At 54.8% G+C, this 24,534-nt stretch overlaps 1 protein-coding gene across 10 annotated transcripts in view; it reads right to left on the bottom strand.

Annotated features, from left to right (window-relative positions):
* Positions 1–24,534, bottom strand: part of CHD6 (chromodomain helicase DNA binding protein 6) — a 73,404-nt gene that overhangs the window by 30,423 nt on the left and 18,447 nt on the right. For 4 of the 10 annotated variants that reach the window (XM_052683523.1, XM_052683521.1, XM_052683522.1 and 1 more), the window contains 13 exons: positions 20,269–20,324; positions 11,685–12,181; positions 8,763–8,910; positions 8,174–8,323; positions 6,563–6,628; positions 6,040–6,098; positions 5,581–5,698; positions 4,299–4,385; positions 3,882–4,031; positions 3,462–3,583; positions 2,685–2,928; positions 2,072–2,248; positions 265–408 (listed from right to left, as the gene is read on the bottom strand). In XM_052683523.1, coding sequence (XP_052539483.1) covers positions 265–408; positions 2,072–2,248; positions 2,685–2,928; positions 3,462–3,583; positions 3,882–4,031; positions 4,299–4,385; positions 5,581–5,698; positions 6,040–6,098; positions 6,563–6,628; positions 8,174–8,323; positions 8,763–8,910; positions 11,685–12,181; positions 20,269–20,301 — 1,995 coding nt within the window. In that variant the 5' untranslated portion in view covers positions 20,302–20,324. Of the gene's footprint in view, positions 1–264; positions 409–2,071; positions 2,249–2,684; positions 2,929–3,461; positions 3,584–3,881; positions 4,032–4,298; positions 4,386–5,580; positions 5,699–6,039; positions 6,099–6,562; positions 6,629–8,173; positions 8,324–8,762; positions 8,911–11,684; positions 12,182–20,268; positions 20,325–20,822; positions 20,844–24,534 lie in introns of those variants that run through there. The other 6 variants (XM_052683517.1, XM_052683518.1, XM_052683526.1 and 3 more) reach the window with 4 other exon arrangements.

The following is a 24,534-nucleotide window of genomic DNA, read 5'->3' as shown; positions in this document are numbered from 1 at the left end:
GCAAGGGGCAGGGGGGAACTACGCAGGGAGCAGACCCTGCCCTTGGCATGGCACATGTCTCCTCTCTCCAAAGCAGCACTGGCCTATGGCCTCTGTCATAGTTTTGCTTCTCCTGGCTGAGTCCAGGGCCTACATGTAGCACTGCACCTTGCAAAGAGCAGATCTTTAGGCACTGAGGGGTGGTGTTCACTTCCACAAAGCTTGAGTGTGTGCCAGCTGTCTCAGTGATCTGCACTAAGTCACCAGCCTCACTCTTCTAGGTACCTGCTCTTCTGTCTTCAGGTCCCCAAACTCCTCCAGGAAGGCTGTCTCTGAGGGAAACTGTTGTGGCTCCAGGAAATTCAAGAGGCTGAAGAGCTCCTCCACTGAGTTCTGCAGGGGGGTTCCTGTCAGCAGCACCTTGTGCTCCTGGGTGTACACAGAGAACAGGTTGAAGGCTGACCCACTGGTTGGGACCAAAGGGCCCCAAGATCACAACGTTCACTGTCTTCCAGCCCCAAAAGAGCACTGTGTGACCAGGAGGCAAAGGAACACCCAGAGCGGCTCCTTGGCCACAGTGCTGACCCAGATGCTGTCTTGTGGTTCCCAGGATGCTCCCCAGGATGTGCAACAGTCTGGCTGTGCAGCAAGAGCAGCCAACACTAAGATCCCCCACGCTGCCTTCACAGCTCAGCCCTACCCTGGCATGAGCCCCTCGGTAGGGCTGTGCTGGCATGTGGACAAAGCCCAAGACTCCATGCACATAGGGGCAAGACTTTTTTCTGGTAGATCAGAGCACTGTTCTGAATGCTGCCTCCCAGGCTCACCAGCTGCTCTGCCTCAGCATTGCCAGAGACCTGGACATCCACTCATTGCTCAGGCTAATCCTCCTGCTAGACCTGATGTCGGTAACATCGTCAAGAGTCACCTGCTACGAAAAAAGGGCAAATGACTTGGTCCAGCTGCAGGTCAGTGTGACCCAGCTGGGTAGGAAAGGGTCACAGAATCACAGAATATCTTAGGTTGGAGGGGACCCTAATGATCACCTCATTCCAACAGGCAGGACTGCCAACTTCCAGATCAGGCTGCCCAGGATCCCACCCAACCTGGCCTTGAATGCCTCCAGAGATGGGGCATCCACAACTTCCCAGGGCAACACGTTCCAGCATCCTCTGAGTAAAACATTTCCCCAGACATCTAATCCAAATCTCCCCTCTCTTAATTTAAAACCATTCCTCCTTGTCCTGTCACTATCAGACCACGTAAAAATTTGGTCCCCTTCCTGTTTTTAAGTTCCCTTCAAGTACCAGAAAGCCATGATGCCATCTCCCTGGAGCCTTCCCTTCTCCAAGTTAAACAAGCACAACTCCCTCAGCCTATCTTCATAGGAGAGGTGCTCCAGCCCTCCAATCATCTTCAAAGCTCTCCTCTGGACCTGCTTCAACAGCTCACAGCCCTGCTGTGTTGGGGCCCCAGACATGTACACAGCACTCCAGATGGGGCCAATAGGCCTGATGGCCCTCTTCTCAGCAAATAGGTATGAAGGACGTGAACATCCAAATCTCTTCCCTGAGCAGCTCACTGACCCCTTTTTCATCACACACAGTCCTGCACCGCTATCCCTGGCACAGATTAGTCCCATGTTCGCAAAGGATTAAGAGAACACCTTAAATATGGCAGCCCTGCTCACTGCAGGGTACAAGGCACGCCACAGGCAAAGGATGTTGCACATAGCTGCTCAGCCACTATCTCTGTATGCTGAAGCAGTCCAAAGCTGTGCTGTGTGGCCAGCTAGTGCTCTGTCAGGGAGTGCACGCAGATGCAAGGACATAGGAGGAGTCATCTAGCTGTGGGTTAGTATTCCACTTCAGCAAAAGAAATGTCACCATACAGGTCACCAGTTCCCCACCCATCAAAGGGACCTCCTTCATTAGTGCTGCTTTAGCAACTAAGTGGCTTCCAAACAATCCTTCCCTCTGAGACAGGGAGATCTCAGCTCCGGCCCTGGGACTAAGCAGCTGGCAGAGACGTTGCTTGGCATTGCCACCTCTGACCCACCCTACTCATATGAATCTGAGCAGGACATGCTCACCAGGGCCATAAGTTTCAGCCCCTCCAGCAGCTTGCAGTTCCTGTTCTTCAGGCGATGCGCCTCATCAATGACCACACAGCGCCACTGGATCTTCTTCAGCTCTGGGCAGTCAGCAAGGATCATCTCAAAGGTGGTGATAACCACCTGGAACTTGAAGATCCCAGGCAGAGGGTTGCCCTAGGGAGACATAAACCATACACAGCGCTTGACTCCTGCAGGGCAGCAGGACGCTGTCTCACACCCTGGCAGTCCACAGAGGCTGGACACCATAAGAATGTTATCTTCTGAATCCTACTTGGGATTCTCTCACATTCACCTCCCTCAAGCAGTGGGCAGGTTCCTGCAAGCCTCCATGCTGGCTGCAGACTGCATGCCTCCAAACCAGGCACTGCTTCAAGGCAAAATAATCAAGCCCGAACAACAGCTGTGGCTGGGACTCAGCTGTATTTTCCCCTTTCTGCTTGAACTGGATCTTTTCTTCTCTACTCATACACAGTGCCACCAAAGGGGTCCTTAAAAGATACCACAAGCCCCATGTGCAACTCAGTGCTTCCTCAGTAAAGGAAGTCAGAATCGGAGGACACATCCTGGGAGTGCTGCATGCATCAGTCACCTGTGTGTCCCTGTACACCATCTCATACTGTTGGATCATCTGGCGGCTGATCTGGCTGCCGTGGTACACGATGGCATTCATCTCTGTCCAGGTGCGAAACTCCCTCTCCCAGTTAGTGATGGTGGAGAGGGGAGCGATGATGAGGAAGGGGCCATGGATGCCCATCAGGAAGATTTCTGAGAGGAAGGTGATTGACTGGATTGTCTTCCCCAGCCCCATCTCATCAGCCAGGATGCAATTCTTCCTGCAGATATGGGCAAGGACAGGTTAATGTGGCCCTCAGGGGCAAGAACCACTCTGTCACTAGCCCTTCAATGTGCTGTCAAGCATGTCACCTCCATGCACACCTGACTCCGTGGTGTGGGAGACATCAGGTCAGTGGCCCAAAGTGGTCTGGGTAAGCCAGACCATCCAACCTCTTCCAGATGATGGACTCGAAGTTAGTGTGAAAGAAGCTGTCTTTTGGGTGCACTCTAGCTTGTGAACAAAACCTGCTGATGCTGAGAACATGCATGCTTCTGCATTTCTCCCACAAAAATGAGTCATCAGAAGTCTGACCAATACCAAACATCAGCTGTATTTCAGACCCACACTATCACCACAGAGAGACATTCCTAAAGACTCAAACACAAACACAGCTGCTGAGGCCACTGCCCATCAGCTCCAGCACTGGCAGCTCTCAGCAGCTGCAGTCAGGCCCCTGCTTGTCAGCTCGACTCCTGCAAAGGCATGTGCCAGCGCCCCTCACGGGAGCCCAGAGCTCCAGCCCCTCCTCACCTGTTATACCAGTTAAAGAGCAGCCAGTTCATTCCCTCCAGCTGATATTCCCGCAGCTGGTTGCTATTCTTATACTCTCGGGACTTCTCCAGTTTCTGCCAGGACTCAGATGCTGGGCGCTCCTAGCAGGAGAGAGCAGGAGCAAGACTCATGGAGAGGAAAAGGCAAATGTCCAGTGTGGCCAGGCCCTGATTTTAGGACTGGGCACCAGGACAATGCTTCAAAACATTCAGCAGATTCGCAGAGAGGTCTTGGCCTCTGGATCCCACCCGCAAATCCCACCTGCTAACACCTCCAGAGGGGAGGATATGGGACTTGCACTGAAGTAGCAGGGACAAGAAGGTGACCACTGTTAGACCTTGACAAAACACAGACAGCCCCTTCCTGCCCAGGGCAGCAGTTGCCAGCTGGGTACGTTACCTCTGGGTACGTTACCATGTGCTTGATTTCTGGAGGGATTTGGAGGGCTTCAAACTCTTTTATCTTCCCTGGGTCAACATCCTCCTCCAGCTCCCAGGTGCTCTCCTCATAGGGCAGCGAGCACCACTTCACCAGGTAGTGAGTCACCTCCTGCAGCACATAGAGAGTAGACCAGAGTAGGGCTCACGGCTGCTCAGCCCCACGGCATGGGCACAGGCTGCAACTGAGACTGAATCACTGCAATGCTCAATGGCCCCTGTATTACCCCAGTGCCAGGGGGCCCCCAGAAGTAGGGTCTGAGCTGTGCAAAGCTGGAAAGGCAAGTTGATGAGAGATGACGTGATGCATGTGCTGGATCCAGCTGTCCTGCTGAACCTCCTCCCCCATCTGAGGTAGGTGAGTGATGCAGCCACTTACCTCTCCGGTGTCAGGGTCCTTCGTGTGAGCCACCTCCAGAATTCGATCTACCTCCACATAGTCTGGGTTAAACAAATCCTCGTCAGGCTGTGACAGCAAAAGGAGAGGTAAGTTCAAGGTGATTCGAGGGTTAAACAGATGGTGGGCATGAGAAAACAACTGCGGGACATCTGTCCCCAGCATGCTGCTTGCTGTGTGCAGCACACCAAGTGCCCATGGACACAGGTACGTGACATCTGTCTCTGGGCAGGGAGGATGCAGAAGCCCTGCAGAAGGCAAAGCCCTCGCTCTGGAGCGGCTGCTGGCCCTGTGCTGCCCTTGCTGGGAGGCAGAACTGTCTGCTCCAGCCCATCCAGCCCTGAGGCACAAAGACTCGAGCTGTGTGCTCCAGCTTATATACAGCATCCAGAGCTGTGGCTGCCACAGACCAGAACCGCACACGGCACCACCTGGGTCCCTGCAGCTGTTCCCTCATGGAGCCCAGTTCCTCTGCAAGGAACGACACCTTGTTCCCTCCGCCTCTCTCTTCTTCCCCACTTTCTACTCAGCATACACCAGCGGCAACTGCTCAGGAGGGAATGGAAAGCCTGGGGAGGAGTGGGCTTTAGAGTAGCAGTTGTCCTTGGGTAGAGGCGTCTAGGGCTTGGGAATAAGAAAAAATAGGCTTCTGTGTTCACAGCTCCCCAAGCTAAGCTTAGTCACAGGAAAGAGCAGTTGCTCTTTGTTAAACTGTCAGTGGAACAGTGCATCCAACATATGCCTTTTCTTTGCATCCTGGGAAAGTCCCAGACAGACTCAGGATTCAGAAATTAAACACACACTCCCCCGAGTTTGCAATTACTTCCATGGAGAAATGTTCATAGACCACCAACCTAGTTCACATTATAAGGGGCAGTCTGAGGAGATCCAACAACTATCTTTGGAACAGAAAGATAAATGATAGAACACCTTCCATACTAAACAAGATTAATCTGCTTATATAGCAAAGCAGACAGCAGTGGCCCTACACCCAGGTATTTACAGGTCTCTCTCCCCTCTGTCCCATCACAAGCAGGCACGTTCCCATACGAGGAAAGCACCATCAGCACTGTGTGCTGCCTTCCTTCCCATTGAGCAATGCTGCCAGGGTTGGCAGTGACCAGCAAGGGCTATCTGTCACCCTGCCCATACTTCCTCTGCTGACACCAGGGATGTTCAGGGCACTGTCATGGCTTGCTCAGCCACAGCTCTGGCCCAGCTGTGCCAGGGAAGGGAATGGCTGCCTGCTGCACTCAGCTCTCACCTCTGTAAAAATATGCTTCATCTGAGCCTGCTTGTTTCGGAAGCGCTTTATCTTCTGGGATATCCGGGGGTCCTTCTCCAGCTCCTCCAGAGTTGCCCACTTACAGTGCAGGTAGGAGCTGCAGAGGGAAAAAAATCAACAAAAGGTGACCAAAGAGGTCCTGGGGAAATGATCCTATCCACCACAAAGACAAACAAGGAGCTCCCAGAGACCCACGGAACACCCAGCTCATGCCTCGCCACATGGGGCCTCAGGCCAGAAAAAGCCATGGACAAGACTGAGCACTGCAGCTGCGGTGGCTGCCCGGTTCCCCACAGCCTGGGCAGCTCAGGAGAGCAGCAGCAGCAGCAAGGCCAGAGCTGCAGCTGGGGCTGAGACAGAGGTGAGAGCACACAGAGCACACTGCTGCACATGGAATGTACACCACTGCAGCACAGAGCACCACAACGCTGCACGTACAAGTTCCTGTACTTGACGTAGAACTCCTCCATCTCGAATGTCAGGCCTCCAGGATGAGTCTGAAACCAAGGGAAGGAAAATTAGTGGCATCCAGAGCCTGTGCAGAACATGGGGGGCGGGAGGGGCATTCTCAGTGCGGACCCCAGGCAGGCTGTGTCTCACAGTTAGCAATGATGGCCAGGCACAGCATAGTGCTCGCTCTGAGGCTCAGTGGCCCTGAGGAGCACGGTTGCTATACCAGCCTTGAAGATGAGAGTCACAAACACCTGGTGACCAGTCCAGGTCTGACTCCTCTCCACAGGCTTCCTGGTGCCCCAGGACAGGAGAAGCACTGCGCTTGTTCCCAGCCCAGAGAGGTGATGGTCTGAGCACACCCCACCACCCCCTTGCAAGGCACAGGTGCAGGAACAGCACAGAGACAAGGACTCCTGCTGCATAACCTGCGCCTGACGCACAAAGACAGGCAGGTCTCCTCCCCTCTCTGTCCAAAGACCTCCGCCCTACTGGTATCTATGCCACTCACCTCCTTCTGCACCATCCTTGAGGCAAGGATCTTCTCAATGATATTGGCATCATCCTCAGGAGGCTCCTGGTGACAGTGGAAAGAGAGCAGAGAGTTGTTTTCTCAGCTTGCTGTCTGGCATCACCCTACCACAGAGCAGTTGCTCTTCCTCTGCAAGCTCACCAGCCCAGAAAAGAGGAAGCTCGGGAGCTTCTCTGCCAAGACTCACAGAAGCAAGGTACTCCATCACTGCCACCTGCCCATGGTCACAGCACACGTAAGGGGACAGAACCAGGAAGGACTTTAGGCCTACTGTGAGGAAATTCTCCCTGAGGCTGCAGAACCTTCTGATGGTCACCACGGGCACCCACTCCACAAAGTTGTGCTGGAGGTGTTCCTAACACCATCCTGCTCCCAGCCCCGAGATGGCAGGCACAAAACAAGCAGGGAGTCTGAGGCCCTCCCAGTAATGCTCTGTGGCACAGGATCCAGGGAGGAATACTGCAAGCTCAGGCCATGGAGAGGACAGCTCTGGGACCTCAGGGCTCCCTTCTTGTCCTGCTGGGTCAATCCTGGTGCCAGGAGCAGCCATAGTCAGCACTGGCAGAGCCTGAGGGAAAGAGCCCAGAGCAGGTCCTCAGCTCAGCCTGGTTGCGATGCCTGCCCTCACAGCTCATCTGGAGCTGGGCACACCGAGGTGGATGTCCAAGACGCAATACAATGAGAAGCAGGCTTGCAGCACGGACACCTGACACAGGCAATCCATTCCCAATTGCTGTTTTGAAAATCTCACTTAAGAGTTCACTGGTGGAAGCCTGTTGGGGCCCCAGGCAGCCGCTGAAGGAAAGGACAACACGTCCTGAGGGCAGCCCTCCAGACAGGGCTGGGGCATCAGGCCAGGTCTTACTGCCTCAGCAGCAGGTCTGGCTAATAGCCACACCAAATGATAAAAGGGACTAGGGAGGGACAAGAACATCAGGACAACAATTAGTGACTGTTATTAATATCTGGCAGCTTTGTTGGTGACCACAGAAAGGCAGTGAGCTGCAGGCATCTGGTACACAGGCCAGCAGGAAGGAAGAACAAGACCAGTGTGCAGAGAAGGAAGCGCAATGAGCTTCACACCATGGTGACTCCAGTTGGTCCCTGCCACGCTGTCCATGTCCCTGCCACATTGCCCAGCAGAGCAGGTTTGTGGCAGGTGTCAAGCTGAGCATCTCTACAATCAGAAGGACTGATGAAGAGCGGCAATGTGCACAGAAAACAATGATCTGGCAACCTCAAAGCCTTTGGCTGTCAGTCAAAATACTTAATACTTGGGTTAACCTCAAGGGCAAGAGCTACAGAAACAGGAGCCAAAGGTGGGCTGAGGCAGAGGGTTGGTCATGCATTCAGGTACAACTCCAGCTAAAGAACATGTCCCACAGGCCTTACTCTCCCAGCAGGAGGAGGCAGTTTGGACCTCACCTAACCCCCAGTGCACTCAGACCTCCTGCTGGCACACTCCTACATGCACACTGCTCTCCCATTCTTGCAGAAGGATCCTACACTTCCTCGAATCCCATAGCGACACTCTTGGGACACCCTGACATGCAGGAAGCCCCACCACCACAGTCCCACCTCCAGCCCTACCTCAGCCTGCCATGCCAGAGTGGAGGCAGAGAGTGCAGAGGTTCGCCCGGCTCCCAGCACAGCTATCGTCTCGCCATCATCATCCACCACCTTGAAATCCAGGTCCTCGTTGTACTTCCTCCTCTTCACCTGCCGGCCAGAGCGTCGTTTCTGTGTATGGGATGAAAGAGGTAATAATGGGGAAACAAGCAGCCCGAGTACCTCCCTTGCCTGGCATGAGGATGGAAGCCTGAGGAAAGAGAGTCCCAGGGCTGCCTGATCTCCAGACCATCCATCCTCTGCACAGGTGGGGTGGAGGTGGTGGGAAAGAACAGGGCACCATGAGACGTAAGCCCCTGCGCTGCTGCCACAGGTAGAGCAGCTGCTATCAGTGCTGTGCAAGGCCCCAACTGTGCCTTGGAGCAGGGTGCCTAGCCTGCACAGTACTGCTGGCCCCTAGGCCACACTCAACAGAGCCCTGCAGGAATGCTCCGCAGCCTTCTCATGCCATCCTGGGGAGGGGCACTGCCAGAAGGCACAGGGTAATGCCCAGCTCTTTTCCTACTAAGATGCAGCCAGGATTTTCCCAGCCAAGGGTTTGGGGCCATACCTGGCTGTCAGCCGACTCCGCAGACTCCTCAGGGCTCTGCACTGATGGGCTCAGAAGATCCTGATCCAAATCCAAGCTGTCCACTGGGATCTCATTTTTCCTCTTCCCTTTCTTCTTCTTCTCTACAGGGGTGGGCCCCTGCTCCTTGCTGCCAGGACAGACCAACAGATAGACCTTGCTCCTTGCTGCCAGGACAGACTGATGGTCAGATACTGCTCTGAGGTCCTGGGAGGAGCCAGAAGGCATTTGCACTGGGTTCTGCTCCAAAATGCTCCTCCCTCCTCTACCAAGGGCAGCACAGGGCTCCCAGGGCCTCCCCCAGCACTGGACATATCAGCACAGCACAGCCAGCAGTGGTGGCAGTTTGTCTTCTCTTTGATCATCATCAGGTATTTCCAGCTGATTCTAGCACATCAGGACAAAAGGGTCCAACTGCACAGGACTTGGGGAGCGGCACCACAGGGGCTTCTGGAGATGGGGTTCAGCTCACTGCCAGTCTGCACAGCTCCTGGGACCTGGGAGCCAGGCTGAATGCTGTGACAGAGATGGGGCAAGGAGCCAGGAGGTGCCAGGCAAGCATCTCCCCATCCAACTGGATGGCACAGCCATCCTTACCCACTGCAACAAACACTGCTAGGAGAAAGATTTTCAGGAGTTGCTGCCTGTCCCTGGGCTGAGCAAGAAGCCTGGGAGCAGAGCTATCTACTTCTCTCACCAGCAGCCCCTCCACATGTAAGACTTGCACAGCTGCAGAGAACAGTGGGTTTCAAAGCCCCGCTGAGGTTTCATCCCCATTTTCATGAGACAATCATGCCTGTCTGGGGCCAGCAAAAGCCACACAGTTAAAAATCTGCTGTTTAGGCCAAATTTGACCTGACTGTAGCAGCAGTTCAATTAGAGGCCCTGAAAATGCACAGAGAGCATTGCTTCCATCCGAGCAATAACTCCAGAGATATTGATTTGCAAGTCACAATTAACAACTGTTTCATTCATGAGCCAGTAGTTGGCTGTGATTAGAAATAATTTAGAAGAAATTATGCCACCATTATCTGCCACTTAGAGGACTCCCAGCAATCAATCCCTCCGCATGGAGCGCCCGCCCCACCAGTCGCATGCTTGGCATGGGGCTCTCCCACTGGTGTCCCACATCCCCAGCCTTCTCCACGGCTGGGAGCAGGCTTCCCATTCCACCTCAGGTGTCTGCTCCCAGCACCCGTTCCTGCTTCAGGTGGGTTTGTTTGCTGTCTGCTGAGCCACAGGCCAAGGCAACCATGAGAGAGTCTCATAATGGACCCTGCCTTGCTTTCTGCAGCAGCCCCCAGACTGCAGCTGGGGTGACCCCACCACATCCCCCTGCCTGGCCAACCAGGCCGGAGCCACGGCAGGCAGGTCACGCTGTCGCAGGCTGCCTTTAGCACTGTGTGAAGGCATTGCTGGCAACCAAAGGACCTTCCAGGTGGCAGCAGGCTCCTGGACGACAGCTGGACCCCAGCCTCCAAGGTCTGCTCTTTCCCAAGCCTCCCTCCGCTGGCCTGGACCCCAAGGTTCCACCACGGGTGGATGTGTGTGAACCACCCACACGGCAGTTTCTTGCAGGCGCAGCGGAGGCGGCACTAGAAAAGGCTGCCAGCGGCATCCTTCATCTCTGGCAAAGGTTGAAACAAGCTGCCTTCAAGGCCTCCAGTTCAGCCTCCTGCCAGGAAAGGCCACAGCAGGCCTGTGTGCCGGGCACGAGGCCAGGCTGGGCTTGGCGCCAGGCTGGAGGCTCCAGGAGAGCAGCATGCTCACACATCCTGCAGGACACGGTGACCACACCGCCTGGCTGGCCCATGGGCCACACAGAGCAAACAGAAATCCTGCTTTTTGGAAACAGGGAGAGTTAAGGGCAGGCGCTGACCCTGCAGGTGCTCTGAGACTGAGACTGCAGTTTGTCCTTCCCAAGAAAAGCACAATCCTTCTGGGCACTGAGTGCTGCCTCTGCACATGCCTCATCCTTCTCTTCCTTCCCACTGCTCCAGCTCTACTCCCTAGCTCCCTGCTCGACCTGTCACCCACATCTCATCAGTCCATGACACGGGGCCAGGCATCCTTTGTGCGCAGAGCACTGGGAACAGAAGAGGCAGCACTAAGCAGCTCAGCTGTGGGTGCTCCACCAGGGGCAGAGCCCAGCTCTCACCTGCTGAGCTCCCCACCAGCCTGCTGTGGGAGCTGTGCTGCCCCATACAATCCACCTAAGCCCTGGGCATGGCCGCCCTGGCACAACCTCTCCTCCACCCGCAAGAAAGCTACAAAGGAGCTAGAGCCCCTGGGGAGGGGAAGATCTGGGGCTCCATCCCATCCTGCACACAGACAGCCGTGGCAGGAGGGAAGCAAGTGGGTGGATGCAGTGGACCCTGGGAAGCCCATTCTTGGTGACTGTTTGCAGGAAAGTTCCTTCAAGCAGCTCTACCAAACTGGTGTCTTCCAACAAAGAAAGGTTTTGATGAAAAAATCCGAGCCGGATCCCATACTAACCTCATTTCTGGCACAAATACATTCATCCTATGGGTTATTTACAGCACTAGAGAAGGGCCCAGCTCCAATCAATAAGCCTGCCTTGTACAGGACTCTCCACAAACACAGAAAGTCCTTGACAGTAAATCAAATGATGCCAGTTGACACCAGCTCTGCTTTCTGCACACATTCCCAATTAAAAAGAAATCAGAGCTCCTCTTCTGTCCAGTGATGTTAATTAATAGGATGAGGAATTACCAGAGGCAGTGGTATTCGGCTGCGCAGTACGAGGGAGCCCTCAGCCACAGCTCTGCTAAGAGCCCACGGCCTCTGTAGGGGGGCAGTCCCTGCCCCAGGGTGCACCCCACATCAGCCCCTGCAGCCCACAGCCCTTGCCAGTCACCGAGCCCAGGTCACAGCAGCACCCACCTGCTCTTCTTGGGCCTTGTTCTGGGGCCAGGCTCAGAGCCGCTCTTCCTGTCTTTAGGCTCCTTGGGAGCTTTGGGTTCCCGAGGTTTCCGGGGCTTCTTGGTCACCTCCCTCTGCTTGGGCTCCTTCTGCTTCTTGGGCTCCTTGGCCTTTTTAGGCTCTTTTGGTTCTTTAGGCTCTCTTCTCCTCTTTGGTTTCATCTCCACAGTTGCTTTTTCTCCTCCTTCCTGCTCTCCCAAATCCTTTTTCTTCCGTTTCTTCTTCACCCCCGTGCCCACAGCCCCAGTGTCCTGCATCCCGTTCTGGGCGCTTGGCCGCCGCAGCGGAGCCCCGTCGGGCTGCTCCTCAGGGCACAGGCACTGCCCACCTGCCTCTGTGGCCGTCGCCCTGTGGGTCTGCTGCTCCTCGCTGCCGGCCAAGGGGCCCTGCGCCTTGCACTCCCAGGTGTCCGAGGCATCCGACATTGGGGAGCGGCTCAGCACTTTTAAGCTGGGTGGCTGCAGAGAGAACAGAACGGCAGCACGTGAAGCAAACCCCACAGACAGAAGCAGCACATGTTTGCAGAGGGGATACCGCTGTACGCCCAGCAAAGCTTCCCGTGCCAGAGCGCTACATGAGCTGTGCCCCTTGATGTGTGGCAGACCTGCTGCCACCCCACACAGAGCTCCACGGGCAGGAGTCCCGGCCCTGCTGGATGGTGGCACAGCAGGACAGGACACAGACCTCAGCCTGACATCTCTCCTGCATCCCCAGGCACAGCATCAGATCAAATGCCCTCCTAGGAGCACGGTGCTCCCTGCGCCATCACCATGGCCCTTCCTGGAAGGCACGGTCAGCCCAGGGCCTCTGCAGGGGACAACCAGCGACTCCCGCTCTACAGGAGCAGCAGGACTCGTGAAAACTAGAATGCATCTTGCAGTAAGAGCTTTTTGTCCCAAAACGCAGAACTGCCCCATTTTTCCCACAAAGACATCTCTTCCCTCTCTTACAGCAATTATGTCCCAGGGGCAGAGCCCAGTTCCTATAGCTGGAAAGGAGCCTGGGAACCATGGGGCTGCGGTGCGCTGTGCGGCCCTCCCAGTACCCCACATCCTCCTGCCCAAGGCCAGGACAGCTGCTTCCCTTGAGGGCAGGGCCTGTCCTGAAGCAGCCTCCAGCACCCTGGAACGCCCAGCCCCATCCAGCTTCTTGGGTATTCCAGAGTTGCTGGGGTTTGTAAATATTTACATCCCATTGGCTGAGGCTGGATTCACAGTGGTCACCCATTCACTGTGGTCCAAGCACAGAGCACTCTGCACACTCACTGCTAATTTGGATCAGCAAAAGCACTGTGGTGGCACAGAGTGGCCCTGCCAGGCTGCCCCACTAATGAGCAGCAGAGCACCAATACCCACATGGTACTGTGCCCCTGGGCAGCCAAGAGAAACTCTCCTCCTGCAGGGAGAAACACTGCACTACAGGTGCTGCCTCTGAGCCTGGGCTGAACAACAGGGTCAGCCTCAGCCACAGCCTTTGCACTTCTTAGATCTTGCAGGCTGCCCAAGCTGGGGATCAGCTGGAACAATGTACTGGATTAGTTACAAAGTGCGCAGACCCCATGAGAATGGATCTCCTTTTGATCCTGCACTGAACAGCAGCCAAGCACAGATACCATATAGAGACAGTCAATAGCATCCCAGCATGGCAGCAGGGTGAGCTGCTCCCAAGCCAAGATCAGTCCCACACCGAGCTATGATGGCCAGGCATGGGGGGCCGCTCATGCATCACCTCTTCACAGAAAGCCAGCACTCCGTGCCCGAGCTGTGTGACACCCACACGTGGCCACAGGCTGCAGTGCCCAAGAAAAGGAGAGCACAGAGGCAGGAACCCCTTTTCTGCTGCATCGCCTCAGGCTGCCAGCAGCCACTCCAGCTCCAGACACCCATCAGAGCCCAAGGGGGCCATGTGCCCCAAGGCCAGTGCTGGCCACAGGACACCCTGCAGGTAGCTGTCACCAAGCCTGCCAGGGGAGTCACAGCAGAGCTGTGGGAGCAGCCAGCAGTGCACATCTGCCACAGGAACAGTCCGAAGCTGCTGTGTAGTGAGAGGGCCACAGCCAACAAGCAGCACACAGCTCACACAGGCAGCAGCAGAACATGAGAACGCCAAAACCAGGCATCTCCAAAGGGGCTGGATAAGGGCTGCCAGCCAAAACACCCTGCTGCACCCACAGCGATGCATGGGTGTGCCATGAGGCTGCAGCACGCTCCTGCTGCCCGCCTGCACTGCGCTTGCTGCCATGTGCAGTCGGTTTGGTGCAATGGGGAGAGCTAGGGCCAGGCTGTTCCTGTTTCCTTTGATGAAGTTCAGCTTATCCTGGCTTCTCTCCACCAAAAGTCAAGAGGAAAAGCCTGGGAAAACAGTGCAGGTGTTATGTGTGCTCCTGCGTGGCTTCAGAGCACTCCTGCAGCTCACCTGGCACAGTCCTGCAGCCCCACAGCCCTTTGTAACCATGGGTTCCAAGTGCCCAGCAGCATTTGGTGCTACCAACAGCTAAGATGTGGGAAAACACACTCACTTTAATCCTGCTGCCTTCCTGCCTGGCTCCAGGTTCTCAACAGGTGAAAAAGGTCAACAAAGAAGCGTCTCCTTGCTGCCCTCTCTGTCCCGTTCCCTACTTGCCCTGCTCTTACCCTGCAGAGCTCCTTGCCCAGCTCCAGCACAGGTGCCTCCCTCTCCATGGACACCAGCTGGTCCACCTATCCACCTAACCACCTATCTGAGCTGGCAGCAGGAAAGCACCCATCACTGAAGATGGACCATGACGCAGCAGGAGGATATACCTCTGTTCTCTCTCCCTTTGCAAATCACTGCAAGCAGAGCCAAATCTTCTTCCAGTGCTTTACAACCTCCTCCAGAAGCAGGGAAAGCCCTAAAAGAACACGCATATAAGAGGAGGGAGGCTGACTTTTCACAGAAGCAGATAGTGACAGCACAATGGGGAAGGAATCTAAACGAAAAAAGCAGAGGTTTAGGTCAGGTGCTAATGAAAGGTCTTTACCCAGAGGCGGTGCAGCCCCAGCACTGCTGCCCAGAGCTGTGGGTGCCCCAGGCCATGGCTGGGCACTGGGCAGCCTGACCTGGGGAGCAGACAGCACACTGCATGGTTGGGGGGGTCTCTTCCATCCCAGCTGTGTTGAGACTCTATGACACGGTGGTACCTCTATGTGTTACTTGGCAAGATTTTTCTTTAGCTCTCCCAACTCTGCCTCCATCTCACCGCCTCACATACTCACAGCAGGAGGACCACGCACCACAACAGCACGCTGCTCCTGTGCTTACCACTCGAGAGCCAAGAGCTCTCCTACACACTGACCCTGTTCTTTAACCCACCATTCATACACAGAGGCCTCTTGTCAGACGATGGCACACTTCCTTTAACAGCACCTGGTGAGGAATGCGCTCAGCAGCAGCACAGAGTCCGTGCACAACTACCGGTGCACTCACCTCATCCTCACTTTAAACCCACAGCAGTGCAGGTGCCCAAAGCCATGGCTGGGTCCTGAGCATCATGAACTGGTGGGGGGCAGCCAGCCCACGGCTTGGGGGTGTGGAGGCCCTTCCCACCCAGAATGCTGGGATTCTGTGATTTCCTCTGAGGTTCAGTGGCTGTGGCAGCTCCATCCACCCTTGGGCAGTCTCCCTGCAGTGCCCTGCTCCCTGGGCACCACAGGCCCTACCTACTTTCTGCCACATTAGCTGTAATTTGAGGCAATCCCTGTGCACATGCCACCAGCTGCTCTCCAAGCACAGCTCCTCCTAAAGACACTGTGGTCTTGAGATATTCAAAGAACTTATTATTAGAATTCATGCTTTTAGCAAGCAACCCTTAAAAATATTTTTAGCCCTGCCTTGTTATGGGCTTATTTTAGATTCCCAGTATGTGCCCTTTTTCTCACTACAATTTTTTAATTAAAAAAAAATAATAATAATAAAAAAATCCTCTTTCTATACTCAACAGCCCTCCACACATCTTTTGTAGCTGAGTGACCAGGTGAGCTCTGCTGTTTCCTCCTGGGATATTTTGGAGGGGAAGGGGAAGTACAGAACTCCCCCCAGCACCCCTCCCCCTTTTCCTGTTTCCTTGCACCACGTTTATCTTTAGGACTGTCCCTTTCAATTATTTCTCCATGTTGTTTTTGGTTTTTTGCTTTTTTAATGGTGAGGATTGCAATGATTTCAATGATTTTACACTTTCTGGATACAATTCTGTGTATAGTTTGGACACTTTTTTTTAATTTCCAGCTGAACCTTTCACAAATCACATTTGATGGAGGGAATTCCCCCAGCAGCAGCACGAAGTCTTCTCCTACATTCTGACAAAGTCAGAAACAAAGAAGTGCTTAAATCCTCCCAGAGAGCTGTAAGGGCTAACGGAGAGCACTCATAATTGCATAACCCCACAAGAGGGCATAGCCAAGGTCAGGATGGGCCTTAATGGTGCGTTTCCTTAACTTGAAATCAGTTTATTTCATAAGGAGCCACAGCTTGACTAGACTCCCCTGATTTCACTCAGGACTTGAGGGAAAGCAGCGCGACAGAGGGGCAGCAGTGGGGCTACCCACGGCCCAGCATTGTGAGGATGGCAAGGGGGCACAGCTGGTACGCACCCACTGCCAGCCCAGCACCTGCACAGGGAGCAGAGGATCCAGGCCCTTGGCAGCGGCTGGACTGGGCCCCCCTCATGCACAGCCCCGAGGGAGGCAGCGGTGGGCACCAAGCAGAGAACCTCGCCAGCCCTTCTCCAGGGCATCACCCACAGCTCCCTTGGTTAGATGGCACCCACACAGCGTGCTCCTGCAGGATGTGGGACTGCAGCCAGCAGCAGGAGCTGTGCCACACGCTGTCCTTTGTTTCCAGTGCCCTGTAAACCCCAGCATGATTCAGTGCCCTTTTTCTGCAGCCTCCAGGAGAAGAACACGGGGGTACCCCCCAGGTCTGGCTTGGACCTTGCAGAGACCTGTCCTACACAGGGAGCATCAACAGGGACCATGACAAAAGCGTCCAGCACAGGTTTCCTAAAGCAGAGCCCAATACCAAGGGGCTGATCCACACCCCTACCAGCTGCCTCTCCCTGCAGTACCAATGGCACCCAGCCAACAGGCCCCGTGCTCAGCTCTGCCCACCTGTCCCCACGGCCGGTCACAGGGCACCAGAGGGGTCCAGAAGGCAGCTTTTCCCACATGCAGCATTTCCACAGGCTGTCAAGCCATTCTTGTTAGCAGCTGCAGTCCCACCGGCGGCACAGCACAGCCTGGTGCATCCTCTCGCCGACTGTCCACACCCCTTGTTCCCAGCTCTTAATGCAATGCAGCAGAAGCTAAAAATACCAAAGTGCCACCCTCTGTCATGTCTCTGAGCAGGCTCCGCAGCCGGCACGGGATGAGCGTGACGGAGGTGGAGGCTGGCTCTGTTCCCAAGGCATTCTGTGAGCCACAGCCCTTGGCCGGGGAGCACAGCCAGCACAAGCAATGGGCACGGGGAGGCAGCAGCCGTGGGCCCTGCAGGGAGTCATGTGCAGCAATGGGGTGAGCACCTCAGGGTGGGGGCCGTGGGGGCTGGCGGGAGGAGCAGGGCATCCCCACTGCTCCCCACTCACCTGAGGCAATGGCAGGAGCCCAGGAACACAGCTTGGGACTGAACCACAAACACTCACAGGGTTCCCCAGCCCCTGCACGATGTCCTGCTGTCATCAAGTGAGCTCTGTTAATGGCTCTTGACATTGTCTGCAGTAGGGGAAACATCAAAGTTTAATTAAAAAGACCCATAGCATCCAGGGGAAAGCAGGGAGTACTGGAATCAAAGGCAAAGCAGAGTCTCCAGGCTGTGGTCTCCAGTCCCAGGCTGTTCCCACCTGCCCCCACAGCCTCCCCTGCACACCTGGGCTCAAACCAGAAGAACTCCTAGGGCACGCAGGAGGCACAGACACATGCTGCCCCGCTATAACGTGCTGCTCCAAGCAGTACAGGGCCATTTCCACCGCACCTGTAGTGATTTACAGGCACCACTGGATACATCTTAGGTCAGTATTTGCCAGGTTATTCAACAAGTCAGAGCTTGGCAGAAATTAGTAGGAGCAGTCCCTGCTAACGTGGCAGAAAGTAAGCAGGGCCCTTGGTGCCCAGGGAGCAGGACACTGTAGGGAGCACAGCCCAGGCTTGGATGGAGCTGCCACAGCCACTGAACCTCAGAGGAAATCATAGAATCCCAGCATATCTGGGTGGGAATGGCCCTCACAGACCCCAGCTGTGGGCTGGCTGCCCCCCACCAGTTCACGCTGCCCAGGACCCAGCCATGGCCTTGGGCACATGCAGGGATAGGGCATCCCCAGCTTCTCTGGGCAGCAGAGCCAGGGCCTCGCCACTTCTGGTTAAGGAGCTTCCTCTTCACACCTGACCTAAATCTCCCCTCTTTTAGTTTAAGGCCACCCCCCTTGTCTCATCACTATCGGACTGTGCAAACAGGATGGAGATGGAGCTTTTATATGCTCTCTTCAAAGTACTGGAAGGCCGCACGTTGGTCTTCCCAGAGCCCTCTCTTCTCCACGCAAATACCCCCAGCTCCCTCAGCCTCTCCATAGCAGAGGTGCTCCAGCCTCTGAGCACCTCTGTGGCCTCCTCTGGACCTGCTCCAGAGCTCTGCGTCCTTCTTGTAACGGCAGCCCCAGGGCTGGATGCAGTGCTGCAGGTGTGAGTGCCACGGCCTGCTGCTTCTCCTGCTCTGCCAATGGACGAGATACTCCAGCACGCTGCACTACCAGTCAGTAGGGAGGTAACCTGTTTCACAAGTTAGTCACAGCCTGGTGACAAACGCCCAGAATTTCAGGCACTGCTAAGGAAGAAGAGTCACGCCAAGGCAGGCCCTGACCGCCAAGCAGGGCCTCTAGACTGGAGCTGTCCTGCCAGGCCTGCAGAAGGCACATCCAGAACCCACTTCAAAGGAAGCCAACAGCTCTCCCAGCATCTGTCACCAACACAAAGGGTGCCGAGCACTCTGCCAACTCGTGCAGCTCCCTGCGGCCCCAAACAGCCGCCTGCAGGGTGACAGCCCAGCCAAACTCCCGCAGGTGAGCGGCAGGTTCGTCCCACACACAGGGCTCACCCTGGCAGCTGTTAGTGCTGCACAGACCCCTCAAGGAAGGGGACGTCCCCGCACTGCTCCTGTGGAACTGATGAGCTGCGGAATGCTGCAGCACGCTCCGTGACGCTGTAAGGAATGTCCCATGCTGCTGCTGGTTCAGAGCACAGGAGATGGACGGCTCGACCCTACATCTTCTTCCTCGTGCTAATTTGCCTTTATCTCCCTCCCAGACTTGATCTGCAGGGACAGCTGCACAAAGCACTGACAACTGAGCTATTTAAAAACCTCCAAATGTGGGAGGAGGATGGTTTTGCAGCGTTCAAACCCCACATCATTTCAGCAATCCCATTTACAGAGCAGTCAAAGCTGCTACACAAGTGTGGGAATTTCCTACCTGGCAGACGGGTCTCACGTAAGCGTGCCCCAAGGCCCCATCAGGCAGCAGAGCCCAGTCCTGCTGTGCTCCCACCCTCAGCTTGAGGCTGGCTCTGCCCCCTCACAGCACCTTTGGGACATGCAGTCATTAAACTCCTTGCCATACCAGCCTACTGCACACACACATCTCCTCCACAAGCCACTACTTCGTATCATGGCCACACACTTTTTCCAAATCCTTCCCCCTTCCTCCTCCCTGCCAATCTGCCACAGTAGCAAAGCATGACCCTGAGCAGCACCGAGCTCTGCTCCACAGCAGGAGCAGCACCAGTTGGTGCTCTTCAGCAGATCAGTCCCTCAGCTCAGTGTTCAGCTTCGTGGTTTCCCATTAAAGCAGCACAGGCACAAAAAAGCTCAGAGTAGAGTGGGCTGTTCTACAGCCCCAGCCATATTTCAACCCTGCTGGCCGTCTGCTGTAACAGGTCCCTTCCTCTTCCCAGAGCACCGATGGTCAGGTTCTCCTGTGCGCACAGTTAATACAAAGACTGCTGGCTAATAAATCTCTGGGACCAGCAGGTAGTGACGCTGTGATGCAGCAATTCGGAAATGGCAGCTCAGTGGGATGGGATTATTTCTGAGCAAGGAAAGATTTGCTGGCCAAGCTCTTGCAGCACTGCAGATGTGCTGGTCCCCAGCCTCACTAGTAGTGTCAACCCCGGGGCATTACGTTATTAGCAGCAATCACAGCAAACATGCATTTCTGTAATATATGCATGATGAGATTCAAATAAGAACCAGAATTAGTAACTTGGGAGGAAAGAAGGGCTGCTTCTACACAGGGACCAGGACCAAACCAAGAGCATTTACATCAATGAACACAAATCCTTTTGTGCCTAATCACCCAAGTAAGATTTATCCACTCTAGGCTGCAGCTCTGGTCAAATTTCAGCATCCTGAGCTGTGGCCGTTGCTGGAAGTGCAGCAATCTCTCTCTCGTCCCCTTCCCACCACACATCCACTGCAATACCATACAGCACAAGCTCCCGACGCCTCACCAGCTGAGTTAGGAGAAGGAGAGAGGGTCACAAACCTGCTTGTCTTTTTTCTGTATTTTCATTATCATCAAATCAGGGATGAATGTTATTTCTGTAAGACACAATACAACAACAAATTGACAATAAAAAGACTGGTGATCCCAAGGCACTCAAAATCTTCCACATCACCCCCCTAAGAGGCTGCGCAAACCCCAGTCCCACTTAGAGCAGTAAGGCAGCAGTGAAACGGCCACACAACCCTGTGCAACACTCAGTGCTACCCAAACCCAGCCTCACTCTCAAGTCCCAGCACAAAATGGAGCACCTGGGACTTGCAGAATTGCCCCCTACCCCACCACCACCACCACCACCCAAACCCCACACCAGGCCCTGAGAGACCTGCCAGATGCTGCCAGCTCTGCAGCAGCAAAGCGAAGCAGCGAACCAACTGGCTGAGCCAAGCTGCACCAAAGGGAGCATGAAATCCTAGAGAGGATGCAGGAGCCCAGCAAGCCTGGGGGCCAGGGCTACTCCTGTGTTCCCACGGCTGGGTGCGGGCAGGAAGCACACCTGAGTTCCATGTTGCTCTCCCTGGATTGGAGCTGCTCACCATGGGGACAGTCAAGGGGACACAGCGTAGTTTCAGCTCCACATCTCCCAGCGCAGCCTTTCCACAGTGCTCCAACAAAGCTGACAGGCCTTGTGGGAGCCCCCACTCCAGCAGACATTGCTGAAGGGCCAGTAGTTGTCTGCTCCCACAGCACCAGGAATGGGAGCCAAGGAGCCCAGAAACATTTGACAAGCATTTAAGACACAAATTCCACAAGCATGTGTCTCATTTGCCTCCCATATAGCACAAACCCCACTCCACACAGTACGGCACACAGGCTCACCACAGACCATTGATCCTTCCCCTCACCCATGCTGAGCCTCCCTGCCCAGCACAGGCTCCAAGCTGGCGAAAGACATTACCAAAACCCACAGCAACTGCTCTCCTTTGGTCTGCTGGGACTCCTCCCAGAGCAAGAGCCCAATGTGGGAGGCATCCAAGGAGATCAATCCCATGTGGTGATGTTGGTCCTTCCCAGACTCCTCAGCTCAACCCTGCCACACCAGGAAGAACCACCAAAGGCTTCCAATTCCCATCCTGGCTATGCAGCAAAGACCAGGCCAGTATTTACCAAGAGGAAGTCAAGCTTGGTGGCAGTAAAGGCATCCAAGTGCCACCAGCTGAGCAGTGAGGATTTTGATGACATCTGGAGAGGATGGTACAGAAATTCTCCGTGCCTTACAGCCAAGTCTGTCAGAATCATATGTCCACCAAGACATGGCCCAGAAGGCCCAGAGGACAAGGAGGCTGGGCAGACATGCACAGCTGCCCATAAAGGCTCAGGCAGAAGTATCACGCTGAGCAGCCATTGCAGTTCAAAACAATCCTGTAAAGAGCAGCCCCAACCCAAGGGTTTGCTCAGAGCAAGAAATGCTAAAATCTGTGATTGGTTCAGCTTTCAGAGGCCTGTGAGCTGCAGGAGGCTCCAAGGCTCTCAGTTGACCACTCCTCACCATCAAACTGTACCAGTCCACATCCCCAGACTGGAGATGCTTTTAGTCCTCGCTCTGCTTCCCAGCTCCTCCTTCACAGATTTTCTTTCAAGGTAGCCCAGAAGATGGATTTGGGCTCTCCAACTCTTTAAGGCACTAGCACTCTCTTCCTGCTCTTCATGTTCTTTGATTTAAATAAAACAAACATGATACATTATGGATCAGACACGCTTAGTGTTGTACCAGCACGATCTCCAATTTCTGTACAGCTTCCTTTAAACACAGGCAGTGCCAACAGCTGAACATGAGAGCAGGGGGATGCCAGGAAGTGACATGAAAGATGCCCACATAGTCAGTGGCTGACTATGAGCCCAACTGGAGGCTGGGCCCCACTGCCATCAACCTTGATCTCCCACTAGCCCAGCCCCCCTCCAGCATCACCCCAGCACTGCTTGGGGCTGCCCATTCCTGATGTCTCATTTCCCCAGAGAGCAGGCAGACTCTGCTGCATGCACAATATGCGCACACAGTTTCCACAAGCAACTTTTCCCAGGGAAAAGCTAGCACCAAAAAGCACTCCTGCAGCTCACTATGGCATGGGAGAACACAGGCAGCCCCAAACCCAGAGGGCAGCAGGAGGCATGGCAGCGGCCCAGCCCCGTGCTGGCCACAGCCAGCAGCACTGGCACACAGCAGTGGCCGGCAAGGGCCTGGCCTGTTGCTGGCAGGCTCTGAATGGGCACGGGAACAGGAGGGGACACTGAATGTTTCTCTGTGACCAATGTTGCGAAGCACGAGGGGCACCCACCTTGGCATGGAGACAGCCCAGGTGCTGTCCCCACAGGCCACAGCCACAGGACAGAGCTGTGCTGACCAAGCCCATGCCACGCTCAGGAACAGTCCCAAGCCCACACTCAGGTCTGCTATGCCCTGGCTTTTGATTTCAGCAGATACCCAACACCAGCCCTACAAAACACCCAGCTGATTTCCACAGCACTGAAGCCAGTGTATACATCTGTCTTGGAAAATCAAAGCTGAGATGCTCATTAGTCCCAGAGGAGACAGCTTTAACAGAGATATCAGCTCTGACAAAGAGCAAAGCCCTTCCAGCATAAGGAAAAGCCCAGCAAAGTCACTGCCAGCATCAGCAGAGGTGCTTGGTCTCCTGACACTCAGAGCTGCCCACTGAGGAGCCTGTCCCCTTGCTCCTTGCAGGGTCCTGCAGCAACGGGCATGATGCGCTCCTGGCTGTGTGAGCTGGCCATTGACCAGAGCCACAGCAGCCACGTGTGAGTCCAAACACCAGGGAGCTGCCATCGACACATGTTCCAAATGTTCTGATACCAAAGACTTAAATTCAGAGACTTAGATGTACATAATGAGGGTGATTTAGCTCTGGGGTGTGCATGCTTTGTGGCAAGATCCCCATGCACCCAGCGCTGTAACAATCCAGTGTCAGCTTTCTAAACTATCATTAGGTTTGGAGAGTTTTCTTAGTTACAGATTTTGGTAACAATCCCATGGACCCACCATCACCTGCCAGGGCCAAACTGGAGGGAGGTAAGGGCCACCTCTGTGCATGGCCTCATGCTCTAAAGTTTCTGCTGCCTGAGCGCCTGGCCTGGCCTTGGAGCTTCACCACCACCTGCCAAGGAGCACCACCACTCTGGCATGTGGATGTATACGCTGCCAGCCCCATTTAGCTAGCCATTTCCATGCTAATTAAGAATTTGCAGATTAAAGAGAAACTCTAATCTCAAAAGAGGCAGCCCAATTTTCTAAATGAGCTTACGGTTTTCATATGGAGATCAACATGTTCTCACTAAGCCTCATCTAAGGGCTCCAGGCTACTAGATTCAGCTTTACTGCCACCATCACAAATGGCAGCTCTCACTTTGCGCTCAAGTTTTTCTGCCTTTTGCACCTACGAGTGCCACAGCAGTGCTGCCAGCCCAGCAGGCATGGCCACCCCAGGCCAGGCATCTCCCGCAGCACAGCAGGTCCTGCCGGGCGCTCGAAGCTGTCCGGTTGTATTTGAAGAGAGCAGCAAAGCGGCGCCAAGAGCTGTGCTGACCCTCTATGCGAGCAGCCCATCCCGCGGTGGCACAGCCTCTACAAAGTATCTGCTGCGAGCAGTGACGTCTGCAGTTACACAATTTGGGGCACATCAGGTTACCAGCATCTTCCCTGGTATTTATTCTTATTGTTTTGCAAGAGCACAACATCCCTTACACCAGTCAGACCCAACATCACGCCTGCACTTCCTGGCACGCCTGCTTATGCCTCTCCAAGAGCTGAAGCATTTGTGCACAAACCAGAAACACAATCGGCAATTTCCACATCTGAGCCAACACCACCCCAAGACCAAGCAGTGGCCGTGTGCCCTTCCCCTCTCTGGGCTCCTCGCACGAGTGGCCGGGCTCTGTTCTGCAGCTGAAGGTCTGACTTTCCCAGTGCGGAGGCTGAGGTTCACGAGCTCCAAGCATCCTGCAGACACACACAGCCCTCCGATCTGCCAGCACAAACCTATTTTGGCTCGTACAGGGAGCGATCACCTCTCAGCTCCGTGCACACAGCTCCATCAGAGCACATCCCTGCATGGTAGTGCCCCTTAGAAATGGGAGAATAGATTCTCAAGATGAGCACCGAAAGTGAAAAGGAGTGTTGAAAATACACTGAAAGGCACGGAGAACTGGAGATGGCCCAGATTTGTAAAGCCAAAAAGAAACATATCCCTGCTCCAAAACCCACTGCACTGTGCACAGCTACTGAAGAAAACT

The sequence above is a fragment of the Tympanuchus pallidicinctus genome, unplaced genomic scaffold (genome assembly GCF_026119805.1).
Source record: "Tympanuchus pallidicinctus isolate F22 unplaced genomic scaffold, pur_lepc_1.0 scaffold20, whole genome shotgun sequence".
NCBI lineage: Eukaryota > Metazoa > Chordata > Aves > Galliformes > Phasianidae > Tympanuchus > Tympanuchus pallidicinctus.
This window is presented reverse-complemented; position numbering and strand designations above follow the sequence as displayed.